Source organism: Hyperolius riggenbachi, chromosome 3, assembly GCF_040937935.1.
Source record: "Hyperolius riggenbachi isolate aHypRig1 chromosome 3, aHypRig1.pri, whole genome shotgun sequence".
In the NCBI taxonomy this organism is placed as follows: Eukaryota; Metazoa; Chordata; class Amphibia; order Anura; family Hyperoliidae; genus Hyperolius; species Hyperolius riggenbachi.
This window is the reverse complement of record NC_090648.1, coordinates 33,819,028-33,836,760: the sequence shown is the minus strand read 5'-3', so window position 1 is coordinate 33,836,760 and position 17,733 is coordinate 33,819,028. Positions and strand designations below refer to the sequence as shown.

At 48.9% G+C, this 17,733-nt stretch overlaps 1 protein-coding gene across 1 annotated transcript in view; it reads right to left on the bottom strand.

Moving 5' to 3' along the window:
* Positions 1-244: 244 nt before the first annotated feature.
* The window catches only part of LOC137562535 (very-long-chain 3-oxoacyl-CoA reductase-B-like), a 72,908-nt gene continuing 55,419 nt past the window's right edge, over positions 245-17,733 (bottom strand). The window contains exons 8-11 of the mRNA XM_068273965.1: positions 12,883-12,964; positions 8,569-8,634; positions 4,644-4,793; positions 245-417 (exon numbers count right to left, since the gene is read on the bottom strand). Coding sequence (XP_068130066.1) covers positions 307-417; positions 4,644-4,793; positions 8,569-8,634; positions 12,883-12,964 — 409 coding nt within the window. The 3' untranslated portion in view covers positions 245-306. The remainder of the gene's footprint in view (positions 418-4,643; positions 4,794-8,568; positions 8,635-12,882; positions 12,965-17,733) is intronic.

The window sequence follows — 17,733 nt, the reverse complement described above, 5'->3', positions numbered from 1 at the left end:
CATAAAATGTTGGCGCTTTATAAATACAAATAATAATAATAATAATTCATCATGATGTGTAGGATCGGTACTGCACTACTACAGAAATAGCTGTGTGTTGTGTTACAATGCAACTCAGCACAGTGCCCTAGCGAGCCGTTCCTCTCCAGCAACCGTGGACACAGGGGCTTCGGGAGACCAAGCATGGACACAGGGGCTTCGGGAGACCCTTTTAGTTAGTATAAACAATTAATAGTCACCAAGCTTTTAAAGTTCATATTTATTGGACAGGAGCCTTTCAAGCCTTCAAATACATTGAATTCATGCCTATTGTAATTTCTGTCTTCTGGCAAAAGCGCGGGAGGCAGTTCTGGCGATCCAGACAAAGATCCTGGAACCTATAACGTAGTCTGTGAAGATCAGATCTAGCAGGTACATCTGGAAAACAATACAGACACATCAGGGATCAATGTCAGCCATGCACAGCTTTTTACGGGTGATACTAGATTAAGACAAAAAAGAAAGACAAAGACTTATATAGCGCTTTTCTCCTGCCGGACTAAATGCGCCAGAGCTGCAGCCACTAGGACGCGCTCTATAGGCAGTAGCAGTGTTAGGGAGACTTGCCTAAGGTCTCCTACTGAATATGTGCAGCTTACTGAACAGGCAGAGCCAAGATTCGAACCCTGGTCTCCCATGTCAGAGGCAGGGCCCTTAAAGGACTTACGAGGCCAAAGTCCTTAAAAAAGTCAAGAACCTGGAAGATGTTTATAAGCACAGAGGACGCCGTCCGCGCCCTCCGTGCAGTTCCGCCGGGTCCCCTTCCTGAAATCGCCCCCCGTGCCGATCGCGACCCTGCAGGCCGGGTCGGGCTCTCATGCCGCTCCTAATATGGCCGCCGGAGCTGGCCGCGGCTGCGCAGTCCGCATTGCCCCGAGTGCGGCTGCGCAGCTCTAGGGCCAACCCCTCTGAACCACGCACTGTAGCTTACTAGCTGAAAGCTTACTTTTTTTTCTTTTAAATTAGCCACTAAGCTAGACCTTGTATTTTACAGACAGGAAGCTTTGAATCAGGATAATAATGCTTAGCTGTTAAGATAAGGAATTATACACACAGTGTTTTTGTCCCTCCTGCCTCTTCCCCCTCCCCTTGCTTGTAGTAGTGAGACACAGGCTAGGGGCTGGAATGATTTGTCTGTGATCTGTCCATGCAGGAGCAGCTTGCTAGTAAGTAAGGGTTAAAGCATGGTAAATGGTGGAAGCAGCAAACGGTCAATTTAACATTGGAGGAGATATACTTATTTGATAATATGAATGAATAAAGATTAAAGCATGTTAGCAAACTAGCCAAATACCATATTTTTCAGACCATAAGACTCTCCTGACCATAAGATGCACCTATGTTTAGAGGGGGAAAAAACAGGGGAAAAAATATATGCTAAACCTGGTGCATCCATGGTGAAGGGGCATCTTTTGGGTTATGCCCCGTTTGTACCTCCTGCCCCCTTGTACCTCTTGTGTCCTCCTATGTTCCTCTTGTGTCCGTCTCTGTTCCCCTTGTGTCCTCCTCTATGCCATTTTGTGTCCCTCTGTGTCCTCTGTTTGTCCTCCTGTGTCCTCCCCTGCATGGGCACAGTACATGGAGTCCCTGCTCTGCTCAAAAGCCTCTGAGCTTTGTTTGTGATGTTTACATTTGGTTCATATCATGGCTGAACTAGCTAGCCTTAATTTTATCGCCCAAGTAAAGCAAAAAATAATATAAAGCTCGCCATACAAACATCTATTAAGTTGTATCATCCGTTTGAGATTACTCAAGCCCCTGACGAGTCAAATGGTTGACGAAACCAGTAGGGGGAAGCAGGGCCGGGCCAAGGCAGAGGCTGAAGAGGCTCCAGCCTCAGGGTGCAGTGTAGGAGGGGGCGCACAATTCATTCAGCTGTCATTCCCAACTGTGTTTGAAGCACAAAGAAATAAGAAAAGGGCATACATAACAGTGACTGCAAGCCAGTTAACTAGAGATTAAGGTTGGGGGCCCTGGGGCGCCTCTTAGTCTAATAGCAATCAGTGGGTAACGGCTGGGGTGGGAGGTATGTAGGGGTGCAATTTGCTGTCTCAGCCTTGGGTCCTGAAGGACCTTGTCCCGGCTCTGGGGGGAAGGGAGGAGAGAAACATGCTGGAGGAACACAGGATAACAGCTGCGGTACGCCACGGCATGAAGTGAACCAGAGAGCCGGTGACATATGATTTGCTTTTAAAAGAGAACCCGAGGCGGGGTTCTTACATCGCAATCCCCACACACAGGTTGGGTCTGTCTATAGAGCCCAGCCTCTGTTGCTAGTTAGTTTCCTCCAAAGCCCTCCCCCCTGCGCGCTGTCAGACCCCATAAAACACAGCCGCGCTATGCGGCTGTGTTTACCTCATGAATGTCATGTCTTGGCTGCTCCCCCGCCTCCTGAATCGCTCCGGTCCCCGCCCGCGTCCCTTCCATCCAATCAGCGGCGAGGGAAGGGATGTGGGCGGGGACCGGAGTGATTCAGGAGGCGGGGGAGCGGCGAGACTGACAGTAGTGAGCTAAACACAGCCGGCTGCGACACGCTGCGTGTCGCCAGCGCGGCTGCTTTTAATGGGGTCTCGCAGCGTGCAGGGGGGGGGGGGGGGGGGGCTTTGGAGGAAACTAACTAGCAACAGAGGCTGGGCTCTATAGGCAGACCCAGCCTCTGTATATAGATTGCGATGGAAGAACCCTGCCTCGGGTTCTCTTTAAAGATTCAGTTATATGCACATGCATTCATTTTATATTTCAGATAAAAATTGGTTTTACACATACTAGTTTTCTGTTTCAAAGTACTGTGCTGCAATCCAACAGAGATGGACTTTTAGTTGTGAGAATAAGCTGCTTTCAAAGAATTGTGGTGTCTGACTTTATGGAGATAGCTTTTTGAGAAATGACAGAGGAAGTTTTGCCTACTATTCGAGGGATGTATTTGCAGTGTGACAGAGGGGGTTATTTGTAGTGCAGTCCGCTGGACTATACCATTTTGAACTGTGTCATTGAAGTGACACTGAAGTGAAAAAAAAGTATGACACAATGAATTGTATGTGTAGTAATAGCAAAGAAAAAAGTCTCATATTTTTACCTTCAGTTATATACAGTAGCTTTTTTTTTTTAACATTGCATGATTCTCTAATGTTTGCAGTTAAGAAACCAAACCCTAATGACCCTTTGAACTTCCCTACAGTAAGACCTTATTTGAACCTGTCTCTCGCTGTTTCTTTAATGTATAAGCGCTTCAGAAAACAGGACTGTCTCTGACCCAAGTTGGGTGGAAGAGCTCAAAGAAGCACTTTTGCATCAATAACAACTGAAGTTCTTTTTTCTTTAACTCTTCCTGCACTAGCGACATGAGAACCTTTTCTTTGCTTCTTATGTTCCATCTCAGCTGTACTACACATAAAATTCATTATCACATAAGTTTATTCTCGCTTCATGATTGCATTAGGGACTGAGTGAAGCACAGCCTAGATTCAGTGTATTGTGTCATCAGTGTGATGTGCAGCGTTCTGCCTCCAGTGCAAGAGTCGGGGGAGAAAGAGGAATGGGCTTTGAGGTCATGTGACCCCAAAGATTGGGATCTTCAAAGGGTATGCAATTTTTTTATTTTAACAGGTAATTTACTCAAGTTGTCTGGAGCTATGTTAGTGGAATTTTTTTTAAATCTTGGGCAATTAGTTGAATCTTGTTTAAGTGTTGGACAGCATAGTGGTGTAGTATTTAGCACCTTGCAGTGCTGGGTTCCCCTTTCGAATCCCATTCAGAACACTATCTGCAGGGAGTTTGTATGTTCTCCCCTGTCTGTGTGGGTTTCCTCCAGGCACTCCATGTTTCACCCCACATCCCAAAAACATACAGCTAAGCAGGCATAGACTTACCTCCAAGTAGCCTATAGAAACAGATGTCCTGGCACCTTAGACTTTGCCCTTTAGGAGTCTACAACCCCCCCGCTGAACCGCACTGCAAGTGTGCTGGCTGGCCCAGCTGTCCCTTATCCCTTACTTCCCTTGCCCATCATAGGTAGCTACAGGTGCCCCTTAGTATTAGATACCTAAAAGTACCCTCAAGATTAAGTAGCTACAGGAACCTCAATATTAAGTAGTTAGAGGTGTCCCCAAGATTAGGTAGCTAGAGGTGCCCCTGTTTGAAGGGAGATCTCTTCAGTTGAATGCCAAGAGCAGGGTGAGTAATCTCTTATTTACTATCTCATCATCAGGACTCTGCATAGGGAATGAGGGAGGGAGGTGCTAGGGGAGGGAAGTGGGCCACCTTTCCATCATCAGGCGCCTGTAGGCATGTGCCTACAGTGCCTTATGGTAAAGCCAACCCTACAGATAAGTTAATTGGTTCCCCCCTAAATTGGCCCTAGACTACGATACATACACTACACGATACATACATAGACATATGACTATGGTAGGGATTAGATTATGAGCCCCTCTGAGGGACAGTTAGGTGACAATATACTCCATACATCGCTGTGGAAGATGTCAGCGCTATATCAATACTAAACAATAATAAGAAAAACACTAATAGTTGGAGGAGTTGCTTCCAGCAGCTCATCTTAGGAGGCCTCCATGAAGCTGGCGGACGATTCAGAAGCCATGTTGTACCTGGATGGCGTGGACGAGACAGCCGTTGTTGCGGTGGGTCAGGCCTACGGTGTTCAGAGCCTCCCGGGCAAAATCATCGGACGTCTTCACGAGGAGGTTAGCTTTTACATTTCCCGACATGTTGGTGGAGACCGCAAGTGGCATCACACTCTGTGGAGAGAGACGCCAACAGCTATCAAGTCCACAGTGAGGCAGCACTGAGAACAACCGCACCTGTGTTAGGCAGAGACTTAGGTGCATTGCTTCTCCAGGCTGAATACACCCAAAAACTCTGGTTAACAAAGAAATTATGTGTATGTTAATAAAAGGAAACCTGGAGTGGAAGGGTTATGAGTGGTACTATTGCTGTCTTGCTTTTAAAGCAGCAAGGACAGCCATACTATCCCAGGAAAAAAACACACATATAAGTAGATAAATAGTTGTTCTACTTACATATATGTATTGCACGGTCCACGTTTTCATTTCAGTAAATGTTATATTGTAAATAAAGAGAAAACTGTTCCAGGCGTTTTCCATCTTCACTGCCTCTGACTGCCAATCTTGATGTCATTTCCTCCTTTACTTTTTGTTCCCTCCTACCTGAAATGGTGTATTTATTGCAAACCATCCTCCCCACTTAGCTCTGTACTATACTAGAAACGGCATTGCCCTGTCCAGCTTGCTTTGTAAACACATGTGAGCACAGCAGCATAGATCGTGTTTCAGCAGCTTCTGCAGAGGGCTGTGGTATTTCCCTTCTCAACCTCGTGTGACTCTGAACTGCCCTCAGCCAATCAGTGAGGAGCAGCAATGTGGGAGGGGAGATAACAAGCTTCCCTCTCTCCAGCAATGTACGAGAAAAGAGCCAGGCCGACTGAGATAAGATTTAGTACAGCAGACACATTTATGATTATATTGAATGTTTGCAATGCAGAGTCAGGATGTAGACTAAATAATAAACACAGAGCAGTGGGTAATTGGAATTTGATTTTATGGCTGACAATCCCACTTTAAAGGACTTACGAGCCCAAAAGAGGGAAAAAAATGTCTTTACCTTTGTGAATTTGTAACGCACGGAGGACGCCATCCGCGCCCTCCGTGCAGCTCCGCCGGGTCCCCGCTGCTTTTGTCCCCCCCGGCCGGACCCCGACCCCACAGCCCGGGTCGGGCGCTCCTTCCTCCACAAATATGGCCGCCGGAGGAGGCCGCGGCTGCGCATTCCGCACCGCCGCGAGTGCGGCTGCGCAGCTCTAGGACCTCCCTCCCCGTTCCACGCTACGTAGCGTGGATCGAGGAGGGAGGACCTAGAGCTGCGCAGCCGCACTCGCGGCGGTGCGGACTGCGCAGCCGCGGCCTCCTCCGGCGGCCATATTTGTGGAGGAAGGAGCGCCCGACCCGGGCTGTGGGGTCGGGGTCCGGCGGGGGGGGACAAAAGCAGCGGGGACCCGGCGGAGCTGCACGGAGGGCGCGGATGGCGTCCTCCGTGCGTTACAAATTCACAAAGGTAAAGACATTTTTTTCCTCTTTTGGGCTCGTAAGTCCTTTAAGCAATATTTCTTGCCTAGCTATAAAGGTGACCATACACTCATAGATGTTCTCCAGATTCAACCACCAGATAGATCCATCTCTAGATTTTGATCTATTACTGCCAGGCCCGGATTTACATCACAGGAGCCTATAGGCGCAGATGTCCTGGCACCCTAGACTCCGCCCCCTCCATAAACCTTCAAACCCACAAACTGCACCGCAAGGGTTCTGGCTGTACCAACTGTCCCTTCTCTCTTATTTCCTTTACCCATCATAAGTAGCTATAGGTGCCCCTTAGTATTAGGTAGCCAGAAGGACACTCAATATTAAGTAGCTAGAGGTGCCCCCGACTGAAGAGAGATCTCGTCAGTGGAATGCAGAGAGCTGGGTGCTCTGCATAGTAAAGGAGGGAGGCACTCGGGGATGGGAGGGAGCCGCCTTTCCATCATCAGGCGCCTGTAGGCTTGTGCCTACTGTGCCTTATGGTAAACCCGGCCCTGATGACTGCCATACACTTCGAAATAAAATCTATTCAAAATCTGTGGAGCCGCCACCACCTGATTGGGCCCCCAGGTCTCCCCAAATCTAATCTGCTCTCCCTGGGGCCATTCAGAGTGTTGGCAGTAGAGTCACACATTACACTGACAACCACGTGGGACACACAAGTATGTAAGGAAGAGTGCGGAGATGGAGCCAGTAGCGGACACCGACAGGTAAAGTATTCATCGCTCGTCCCGATATCTCATGCCGTTAACGTTGCAGCACTTTGGCCCGTCGTTTTGCAGCATGATTGATCGATATCTTCGACCAATTTCAGCCCTGAAGTTGATCACATGGGCAAGCGGGCATGCTTTCGGCGGCACCGATTTTGATCTGATTTGATTCTAATCATCAAATCGGATGGTCGGTCATATCGCCTGATGTATGGCCACCTTAAAGAGAAACTCTGACTACGAATTGAACTTTATCCCAATCAGTAGCTGATACCCCCTTTTACATGAGAAATCTATTCCTTTTCACAAACAGACCATCAGGGGGCGCTGTATGACTGATATTGTGGTGAAACCCCTTTCACAAGAAACTCTGAGGACAGTGGTACTCCTGGCAGTTTCCTGTCTGTGAATCTTGTTGCATTGTGGGAAATAGCTGTTTACAGCTGTTTCCAACTGCCAACAAAGCATGCAGCAGCTACATTACCTGCCAGCAGTAAAAATGTCACCATGTGATAAATGTCAGAATGTAAATCAGGGATTTAAAAGATTTTACAATGGGTAAACACTGACTAAATCATTTATACACAATTATTGTAAAAATGAAGCACTTTTTTTTATTATATTATTTTCACTGGAGTTCCTCTTAAAGTTTAGCTCCTATTTACAAATCACCACTATTTTCCAAACAGCCATCAGTGCAGAACAGTGAGGTGGCCACCAGCAGTGTATATCAAGAGGTGCTCAATGCAGAGGCGTATCTACAGGGGTACAGATACGGCATGTGCCATGGGCGCCTGGTACCGGGGGCGCTGCTCCATAGCATCCTTGATGTTCTTCCATACAGATACTAGTTTTTATCTGGGGTACATACTGCTGCCAGGCCCGGCCCTAGACTTTTTGCCGCCTGAGGCAATCTTTAAAGAAATCAACGCCCCCCCCCCCCCCCCGTGGATGTAAGGGGCCGCCAAGCTGGAGGGGATAGTGGGCAAGGAGGGGGTATTGGGCCTAGCGGGCGGCGTAGCAGGAAGTGACGTCAGTGGAGCACACGCTGGAACGAGGAAGAGGTGAGTGATCCCCGTCCGTGCCTCTTACAATAGCCGCAGCAACGTAACTTTTTAAAGCTGGAGGGGAGTGGAGGACGGGGGACCTCCCCGCCGCTAGGCCCAATACCCCCTTCTTGCCCGCTATCCCCTCCAGCTCGGGTGGCCCCCCACACCCACGGATGGGCAGGTGCCGCCCCCCCAAAAGTGCCACCTGAGGCAAAAGTTTCACCCCGCCTCATGGGCGGGCCGGCCCTGACTGCTGCCTGGCTCCATCTTTTAGGGAAACAAGTTGCCTAACCTTTATTTGGGAGATATTTACAGGATGGCCCATTCTTACAGGCCATGCCTCACTTCAACTTGAACACAACCAATTCAACCGATTTGGAGGGTGCACACCCTCCCCTCCCCACCCATACAAACACACACCCTACCCTCCCCCCCCATACAGACACACACCCTCCCCTCCCCACCCATACAGACACACACCCTCCCCACCCATACAGAAACACACCCTCCCCACCCATACAGAAACACACACTCCCCTCCCCACCCATACAGACACACATCCTTCCCTGGGGGATGATTTCAGTCTTTGCCATAGGCACAGTTTTCCCTAGATACACCTCAATGCACTCATTCTAACAACGTACCATGTGGACTTACCTGCACATCAATCCCCAACGGACTATACTCGAAGCTCAGGCTGCGGGTGAAGAAATCCATGCAGGCCTGCAGGACACAGAGAGAGACGAGGATGTGAATCTGCCCCGCTATTGGGAAGGTGCTGAATACAACAGAGACAGAGTTGTGATCTTGAAGGGGAAACGTCTTCCTGATACAGCGCTGCATGCCAAGGCCAACAAAGCCAGTGTGCAGCATTTGTGTGTGGTGGAGGTGCGATCCATTCTCATACATAGAAAGCAGGCCCGGATTTATATCATAGGAGCCTATAGGCAGGGCCCCCAACCGTCCCGTTTTCGGCGGGACGGTTCCGATTTTGGGTGGCCGTCCCGCTGTCCCGCGCTGCCCCCCCCCCCCCCTTTGTCCCGGCCGCTGGGGAGAGAGGGGGGAAAAAAAACCCGATCGAGGCACCAGCCCGGGGATGCGTATGCGGCATAGATGCCCGCCGCTATTAAGCTTCTCCCTCCCTCCCTCCTAATGTGCCCCCTTCCCCTCCGCAGAGTAAACAAATGTGCAGCGGAGCAGGCTGTAACTTTACCGTTGCCTCTCTGCTGCGTACTGGGATCCCATCTGCTCTTCTCGCGGCTTCCTGTCAGGTTTAGCCAATCCTGTCAGGTTTAGCCAGGATGCAGCGGCTTGCTGTCAGGAAGCCGCGAGAAGAGCAGATGGGATCCCAGTACATAGGCAGCGGAGAGGCAACGGTAAAGTTACAGCCTGCTCTGCTGCACATTTGTTTACTCTGCGGAGGGGAAGGGGACACTGGGGGCACATTAGGAGGGAGGGAGGGAGAAGCTTAATAGCGGCCGGCATCCATGCCGCATACGCATTCCCGGGCTGGTGCCTCGATTGGGTTTTCTTTTCCCCCCTCTCTGCCCACCCACGGCCACCCTCACCACCCTCCTCCCCCTCCCCCCCCACCCACTGGCACCCTCCCTTTCGGGAGTAATTAATAAAAAAAATTTAATTAAATAAATAAATAAATAAATAGTGGGCGTGACTATGGGGTTGGGGGTGTGGCCAGGGGTGTGGCCTAAGTGTCCCGCTTTCGACACTTAAAATGTTGGGAGGTATACTATAGGCACAGATGTCCTGGCACCCTAGACTCCACCCTCCGTGAACCTATAAACCCCTGCTGAACCACATTACAAGTGTGCTGATTGTCCCAGCTATCACTTCTTCCTAAGGCCTCCTTTCCACGGACTGTTGAGCTGTGTGCTCAGCAAGCAGTTACCAGGCAGAAGTAAGCAGTTATTATGCAGCAACAAGCAGTTACCAGGCATCAGTGAGCAGTTCACTGCCTATCAACAGTTTGTGGAAAGGAGGCCTTACTTCCCCTGCCCTGGGTATGTAACCACATGTGTCCCATAATACTGAGTGCTCCTCTGGCTACATAGAATTAAAGTGGATCCGAGATAAACTTTTATTCATTGCATAATTGTGTTCCTTTCATATAGTTTATAGGGCATTCCTCAAGCCAAATACTTTTTTTGTTTTGTTTTAATACTCTAATTCCCTATAAACTAAACATGCCTCGCCCACAGCCTTTCAGAGAGCCTTAGCACTCAGTCCCAGGTAGCAGGGGCTTATGGGAGCTCAATCTGGGCAGGAGGAGGAGGTTACTAGCCATTGATTTCAGAGGCGGAGGGGAGGAGGGACTGAATTTACACACAGGCAAGCTGATAGCATCTCCAGCCCTCAGCCTGTGACAATGTGACAAACAGAACATGGCCGCTGTCATTGTATCACAGGAATAAATAATCATAAACTGTTGAAGCTGTGTGCAGCTAGATTTGCTGTGTAAACTATCTAAACTTTAGATAAGATATATAGACAAGTTAATTGTTATAGTTACTTTTTCATCTCGGATCCGCTTTAAGTAGCTAGAGTGCCCCCGACTAAAGGGAGATCTTGTCAGTGGAATGCAGAGAGATGGATGAGTAGCCTCTCATTTATGGTCCACGTGAGTTGGTAAGGAGGAAGGAGACACTCGAGGAGGGGAGTGAGCCACCTTTCCATCATCAGGAGCCTGTAGGCACGTGCCTATACTGCCTTATGGTAAATCCGGCCCTGATAGAAAGGGGGTCCCTCCACGACCAGCAATGGCACTGCGCATTGTGTACAGTGTTGCACCGCAAGTAGTGTGAACAGGCCAGTCACATCAGGCTATGCCACCTCAGCAGCTTTGTAGTAACAGTGTAGCAAACTAACCAGCATGACCCCAAAATAACATAATTAAGCAGACAAGTCCAAATCAGATTCACTATTTTATTTTTGTGTTTTTAGGACTAGCTTGGCATGTGTAGCGAATTTGGTGGCTATTTACCCATTGGATCCCCAATATAGCAGGAGATGGAAATGGCCTCTTGGTCAGTCAGTAAGTTGGATGTAGAGGGACTGCAACCACCACCAAGACAGGTCATGTAAATACTTTCTTATATGTTTCCCTAGGTTACTCTGCATGGGGGGCTTGGGGAGAACTGGAGAGACTGCTGGGTGGGAAAGGGGTTACTAGGTGCCCTCACATAGGGCTCAGGGCAATATCTCTGCTGGTCAAGATTCTGTAGTGTATGTACATTTCAAGGAGAAGAGACACACTTCTCAGGGTAATAAGGTGCTCTTTTTGGATAGAGAAGAAAACTGGTCCATAGGAAGTGAAAAGGACCTAAACTAGGGCGAGGACATTCGACACCATTTATCACCGACATACAGTAACTACAACACTGATTTATGCACCTTCAGATGGGCAACTTAAAGGAAACCTGTAATGACTTAAAAAAAAAATAAAAGAGTTTCACTTACCTGGGGTCTCTGCCAGCCCCCATCCCGTCGCCCCGTACCAGGTTTTCTCATACCGCGCCTCTGCAGGGCGCAAACAAGGACGGGCGTGGCCAGGGCCGCACAGGCGCAGTGGCCTTCGACTTGCATAAACAAATAAAGAAATGTATCTGTGGCGGTGGACCGAAGGATCTTTCCGTGGCGGTGTGGGCACAGGGAGTCTGCAGAGGGCTGGCAGATGCCCAAGGTAAGTGAAAGTCTTTTCTTTTAAAGAGACTCTGAAGCGAGAATAAATCTCGCTTCAGAGCTCATGCTAAACCACCGCTATAGCGCCGCTAAAGATTCAGTTTTAGCTTTTTTACAGGTACCGGGGGACCCCTTTAAAGTAATTTCAGGTTTCCTTTAATTAAAGAGGCACTATAATGACATGTAGCAGAATGCAGTAAATTATTCAGGCGGAAGCCTAGGCGTGACATCACAGTGTGGGCGGGGTTACAAACCAATATACACCAGTATACAGCTATAGGAAGTGTTTCTAATGCTGAAACCAGGAAAATTACTGTAAAAGTGTGATGTCACGCCTAGGCTGATTAGCTATATGCCCTGCTTCTCCCAGTGCACTCTGTTTCTTTCTATTCAGCTCAGAACACACTAAACACAACCATTCCTCAGTGATGCACCTGCCAAAAGTAAAGATGTCACCACCAGCAATACATTTCTGAATGCAAATCGGGGTGAGGAAAAAGTTCACAATGGGCAAACACTGACTAAATAATCTATAAATAAATATTGTAAAAAAAAATAAAATAAAAAAAAAAGCAATTTTTTAAATTCTGTTATTTTTACTGTAGGTTCTCTTTACTTACTAAATATACCCGAAGATAAACCAAGTTTTTTTTGGCCAAAAATGCCCTCTTGTCAAACCTTGGTTTATGTTCAAGTCAATATACAGTAGAATGTTTCCCCCGAGTGTCCTCCAGCTGCCACTAGTGGCTGTGATGGTGTTGGTTAGATCCTCCCAAGAGACCCTTCTCTCTTCCAGCTTGGTCTCCTCCTTTCACTCTCGCATCCAGGACTTCTCACGGGCGGTCCCTCTCCTTTGGAACTCTCCCCCACAGCCTGTCCATCATGTTCCGAGCCTGGAAACCTTCAAAAGTACTCTAAAAACACACCACTTCAGACAAGCCTATACGATGCTATAGGTACCATTGATGGTTCAGTGCCTCACCTATTAAGCCCTGTGTCTCCTTCCCTATTGTTTCCTCCCCACAACCCTCTAGATTGTAAGCTTGCAAGGGTGGGACCTCCTCCAAGTGTTTGTTATTCTGCTGTAATTTACTATATGAAAGTTTATCAATTTTAGTAATTTCTAAATTGTCTGGATGTCCTGACTGTACAATGTCTTGAGCTTCTCGTGCATATACTGTATGTTCTCCAATGTTTGTTTTGTACTCTGTACTGCGCTACAGAAGATGTTGGCTCTATATAAATAAAAAGTAATAATAATAATAACGATCATACCTTAGTGCCACAGTACAGGGAGTACCTCGGGAAAGGGATAGCTCCGAGCCCAGATGATATGTTTATTATTAGGCCTTTCTTCCTGGGAAGAGAAAGGAAGGTGGTGTCATTTTTGTTTGTATGACCTGCCCTGAGAACCAGCTCACAGGATGGTTAAACCTATGGTGACCAGGCGTCCCGCTTTAGTCGGGACACATCCTGGGTTCGGGGTCCCCGGTCCCAGGTTGCAAAGTGTCCTGGGAAACGTCCCGGCCACAGGATTCTGGACACCGTGCGGGAGGGTGCGGCCACACGGCTACTCGGCCGCATCAGCCTCAGCCCCAGCCTGCCTCCCTGCCCACACACCAATAGATCGGCCGCATGGCCGCTTTAGTTCCACCCCCCCACCTACAATGCTCACTCTCCCTGAAGCCGGGTATGCGTATGCGGCGCATACTTCCGGTTCTGCGTTCCACATGGACCGCAGGAACCGGAAGTAAGTTAAAGGCGCGTGACTCCCAGCAGAGCGACCACTCTCCCTGCCCGCCTGGCTACTTCTACTCCCGCTCCCTGCGTCCTGGCTACCTATACCCCATTCCCTCCCAGCCCGCCTGGCTACTTTTACCCCCGCTCCCTGCGTCCTGGCTACCTATACCCCAATCCCTCCCTGCCCGCCTGGCTACTTTTACCCCGCTCCTCGGATGGCTACCTATATCTACTATGCTGTATACTGGCCTGGGACACCTACCTAGTTTCCTATTGGGACACCTAGCTACCTATGGGGGCACCTACCTACTATGCCTAGCTACCTATACTGGGACACCTACCTATGCCTAGTTACCTATTGGGACACCTACCTATGCCTAGCTACCTATACTGGGACACCTACCTATGCCTACCTACCTATTGGGGCACTACCTATGCTTGGTTACCTATACCGGGGCACCTACCTATGCCTAGCTACCTATACTGGGACACCTACCTATGCCTAGCTACCTATTGGGGCACTACCTATGCTTGGTTACCTATACCGGGGCACCTACCTATGCCTAGCTACCTATACTGGGACACCTACCTATGCCTAGCTACTTACTGGGGCACCTACCTACTATGCCTAGCTATTCATACTGGGACGCCTACTTATGTCTAGCTACCTATTGGGGCACCTACCTATGCCTAGCTACCTACGGGGGCACCTACCTACTATGCCTTGCTACCTATACTGAGACACCTACCTATGCCTAGCTACCTACGGGGGCACCTACCTACTATGCCTTGCTACCTATACTGGGGCACCTACCTATGCTATGCCTAGCTAGTAGCTACCTATACTGGGACACCTACCTATGCCTAGCTACCTATTGGGGCACCTACCTATGCTTGGCTACCTATACTGGGGCACCTACCTATGCCTAGCTACCTATACTGGGACTCCTACCTATGCCTAGCTACCTATACTGGGACCCCTACCTATGCCTAGCTACCTATACTGGGACTCCTACCTATGCCTAGCTACCTATACTGGGACCCCTACCTATGCCTAGCTACTTACTGGGGCACCTACATATGCCTAGCTACCTATGCTGGGACACCTAATAATAATTCTTGCATATCATGTGTCGGAAGTAGGGGTTGTTGCATATCATGTGTCAGAGGTAATGGTTCTTGCATTTAATGTGTCGGAGGTAACGGTTGTTTCAGTTTATGTGTCAGAGGTAACGGTTGCTGCATTTATTACTTGATGGCCAAAGTTGGCTACATTTGCTGCTTTCGGATTATTGTTACAGCATTTGACGTTTTGTTGTCTCATGATTACTAAATGGTATGCTAATAAATAGCATCAGTTTCTGCTGATTTATCATCTGCACATCCATGATGCAAATCTTCTGTCATGGCAGAAACACTGCTTCCTTATGTGTTTGTGGAATGATGTCTAATTACCCTTAGGGCTCGTTTCCACTAGTGCGGTGCGGAATCGCCGCGGAGGAAAAAGCATGCGGGTGCGATTCCGCATGCGTTTTTTGCCGCGATTCTGCATAGGTAAGGGTACGTGCGATTTTAACCATATCACTGCCTGTGTAAATTAACATTGATTTTTATGCGGAATCGCATGCGAAATCGCGGGGAAAACCGCATGCAAAAACCGCATGCGATTTCCCTATTAAATACATTGAATGCGATTTGCATAGCGGTGTGCGGGGAGCGAATTCTGACGGCTCTGCCCTGCAGATTTTCCCCGTACACAAAAACGCTCCGCACAACGCACAAGTGGAAACAGGCCCATCCACTTGTATTGGCTGTGCCACTATAGTGGAACGAGCCCTTAGAGTCACTTTGCCTAACTGTTGTGGGAAGAAACTCTGACCTGCCGCCTCACTGTTATGCGTTACATTACCGTTAGCTCCGCCCACATGACGTCATTACCAAGCCCATTTTTTGCCGCACTGACGTAACTTAGCACCTATACTGTCCCAGGTTGGGCCCAGGAAAATCTGGTCACTGTATTAAACCACATAGCTGACCATTGGTTCTTTTGTCAAACAACTGTTCATCAACTGCCACCTCCGATTCCATGAGTGTAACAAACTGGCCGCGTGGGGAGTCCAGACTGGTGGTTGTTCAGCAGTTGTATACTGGATGTCTAGCGGCTGGATGAAAACCCCTGGATGCAACATCTGATGCCCACTGAATAGAGAGGAAGGAGAGATAGGAGCCAGGGATACTGAGAGAGAGAGAGAGAGCGAGACAGAGAGAGAGAGTAAATAGGAAGAGCGTATGTGTCTTTGGGGAAAAAGGTTAAAGAGGACCTCCATCCAATAGAGAAAAATCCGTCTGCGCTGTTGTAATGAAAAGTTATATTTACCTCCGGAGTCTTTTCCCACAAAGCCGCCCCAAAGACCCCGCATCACTACACTTCCGCCCAGAGCAGGGACAAGGTCCTCCAGCACCCAAGGCTGAGACATCAAAGTGCACCCCTCCATCCCTCCCACCCCAGCTGTCACACACTGATTGCTATTAGTCTAAGACGGCCACAGGGCCCACAACCTCCCCAACACCTTAATCTCTAGTTATCTGGCTTGCAGTCACTGCTATGTATCCCCTTTTCTTATTTCTTTCTGCTTCATACACAATTAGGAATGACAGCTGAATGAATTGTGCACCCCCTCCTACACTGCGCCCTGAGGCTGGAGCCTCTCCAGCCTATGCCTCGGCCCGGCCCTGCAAGTTCCGCCGCTTCGCTCCACCTTCCTTCTCTCCTCCGAAAAAACGCCCGGCAATTTACTGCAGTAAATAGCTTGGTGTTTTTCTCGGAGGAGAGAGGGGAGGCGGGGCCAGGCGCAGGAAGTGGAGTGAGGCAGGGTCTTCGGGGCTGCTTGGTGGGACAAGACTCCAGAGGTAAATATAACTTTTCATTACAGCAGCGCAGACAGATTTTTCTTTTTTGGATGGAGGTCCTCTAAGTAGAAATGAGGGTGCCTAAGACTGAGAGAAAGTAAACAGGGAGAGAATGGGGTGAGAGGGGCTGGGTAAATAGGCAGAGAGTGGGGAGTTGGGGGGGGGGGAGTAAATAGGGAGAGATCAGGGAGGCCCAATACAATTCTAGAATTCCTGGTGATTGTTATGTGATGTGTAATTGGCATGGCTCAGCTACCACTGCACCGCTCACCCAACAGTGTGACAGAAAACTGCTTTGGACATTTTTGTCTTGTCCAGAGTTTTTCTCTTGTTTCAGTTAGTGAATTAGATGTGAGTGGTTGATTAACATGTTAACTTATCATCTGATTTACCCAGATGATTCGACATAGGGATCATCTTGCAATGGTGCTTCCTGCAATTCATTTCTTTTCTCTTTTTTTTTGCTACGTAATGTAGCAACCCTCCTGCACCCCAAACTTTGTATCCACCTCCCCGGTGCTGGAAATCCTGGGACTGCACCACACATGTGGCGGTAAGGTCCAGAGTAGGGGAGGAGCAGAGGAGTTTATGGTAGAATCTGGGAAGCCCCTTTAATAACAAGAGGATCCCCAGATCGAAACAGAACAAACGGCGCAGGGAGATCCCCCATAAATCACAGCCGCGCTGCCGACACGCAATGTGTCACAGCGGGTTGTGTTTATCTCTGTACTGTCAGTCTGCCGCTCCCCCCACCTCCTGCATAGCTCCTGTCCCCGCCTGCATCCCTTCCCTCCCCGCTGATTGGAGGGAAGGGACGCAGGCAGGGACCAGAGCTATGCAGGAGGCGGGGAGAGCACGCAGAGTGACAGTACAGATGTAAACACAGCCCGCACAGCGCGGCTGTGATTTCTGGGGCCTTAGCAGAGCGCAGGGGGAACTTAGGGGGGATTGAAATAGCAACAGAGGCTGGGCAGTATAGGCAGACCCAGCCTCTGTACGTGGATTGCATTGGCAGAACCCCGCCTCGGGTTCTCTCTAAGGCTATAGAGGCACTCAGACAGTGATTTGGGCTCCGTACAAAAACAGGAAAAAGTTAATTTCAAAACAGCGTCATTCGTCCGCCAGTACTAGTTGGCAGCTGAATTGCATCTTCCCTCCAGCGTACACGGCGGCCTGGAATAGGGGAATGGTAATTAACGCCGCTGGGTCTTCTGCATGAACAGGGTGAGCTTTTTTTCTCGGCTTCAACCCTCGCACAAATCTCCCGGTGCCATTTTTCCATGTATACCTCTCAAATTTCCATCTCTTCCCGGATCAATAGGTGGAGGAGGTCATTTTTGACAGGATGAAAAGCAAAAGGCTTCATTTTTTTTTCTAGTCACACTTTTCAGTTTGTATATTTTTTCTTCTGTAACCTTTTGTCTTCTTTTGTATACTTCTATTTTCTAATGTCTCCTTTTTTTGTATTAATTTTTT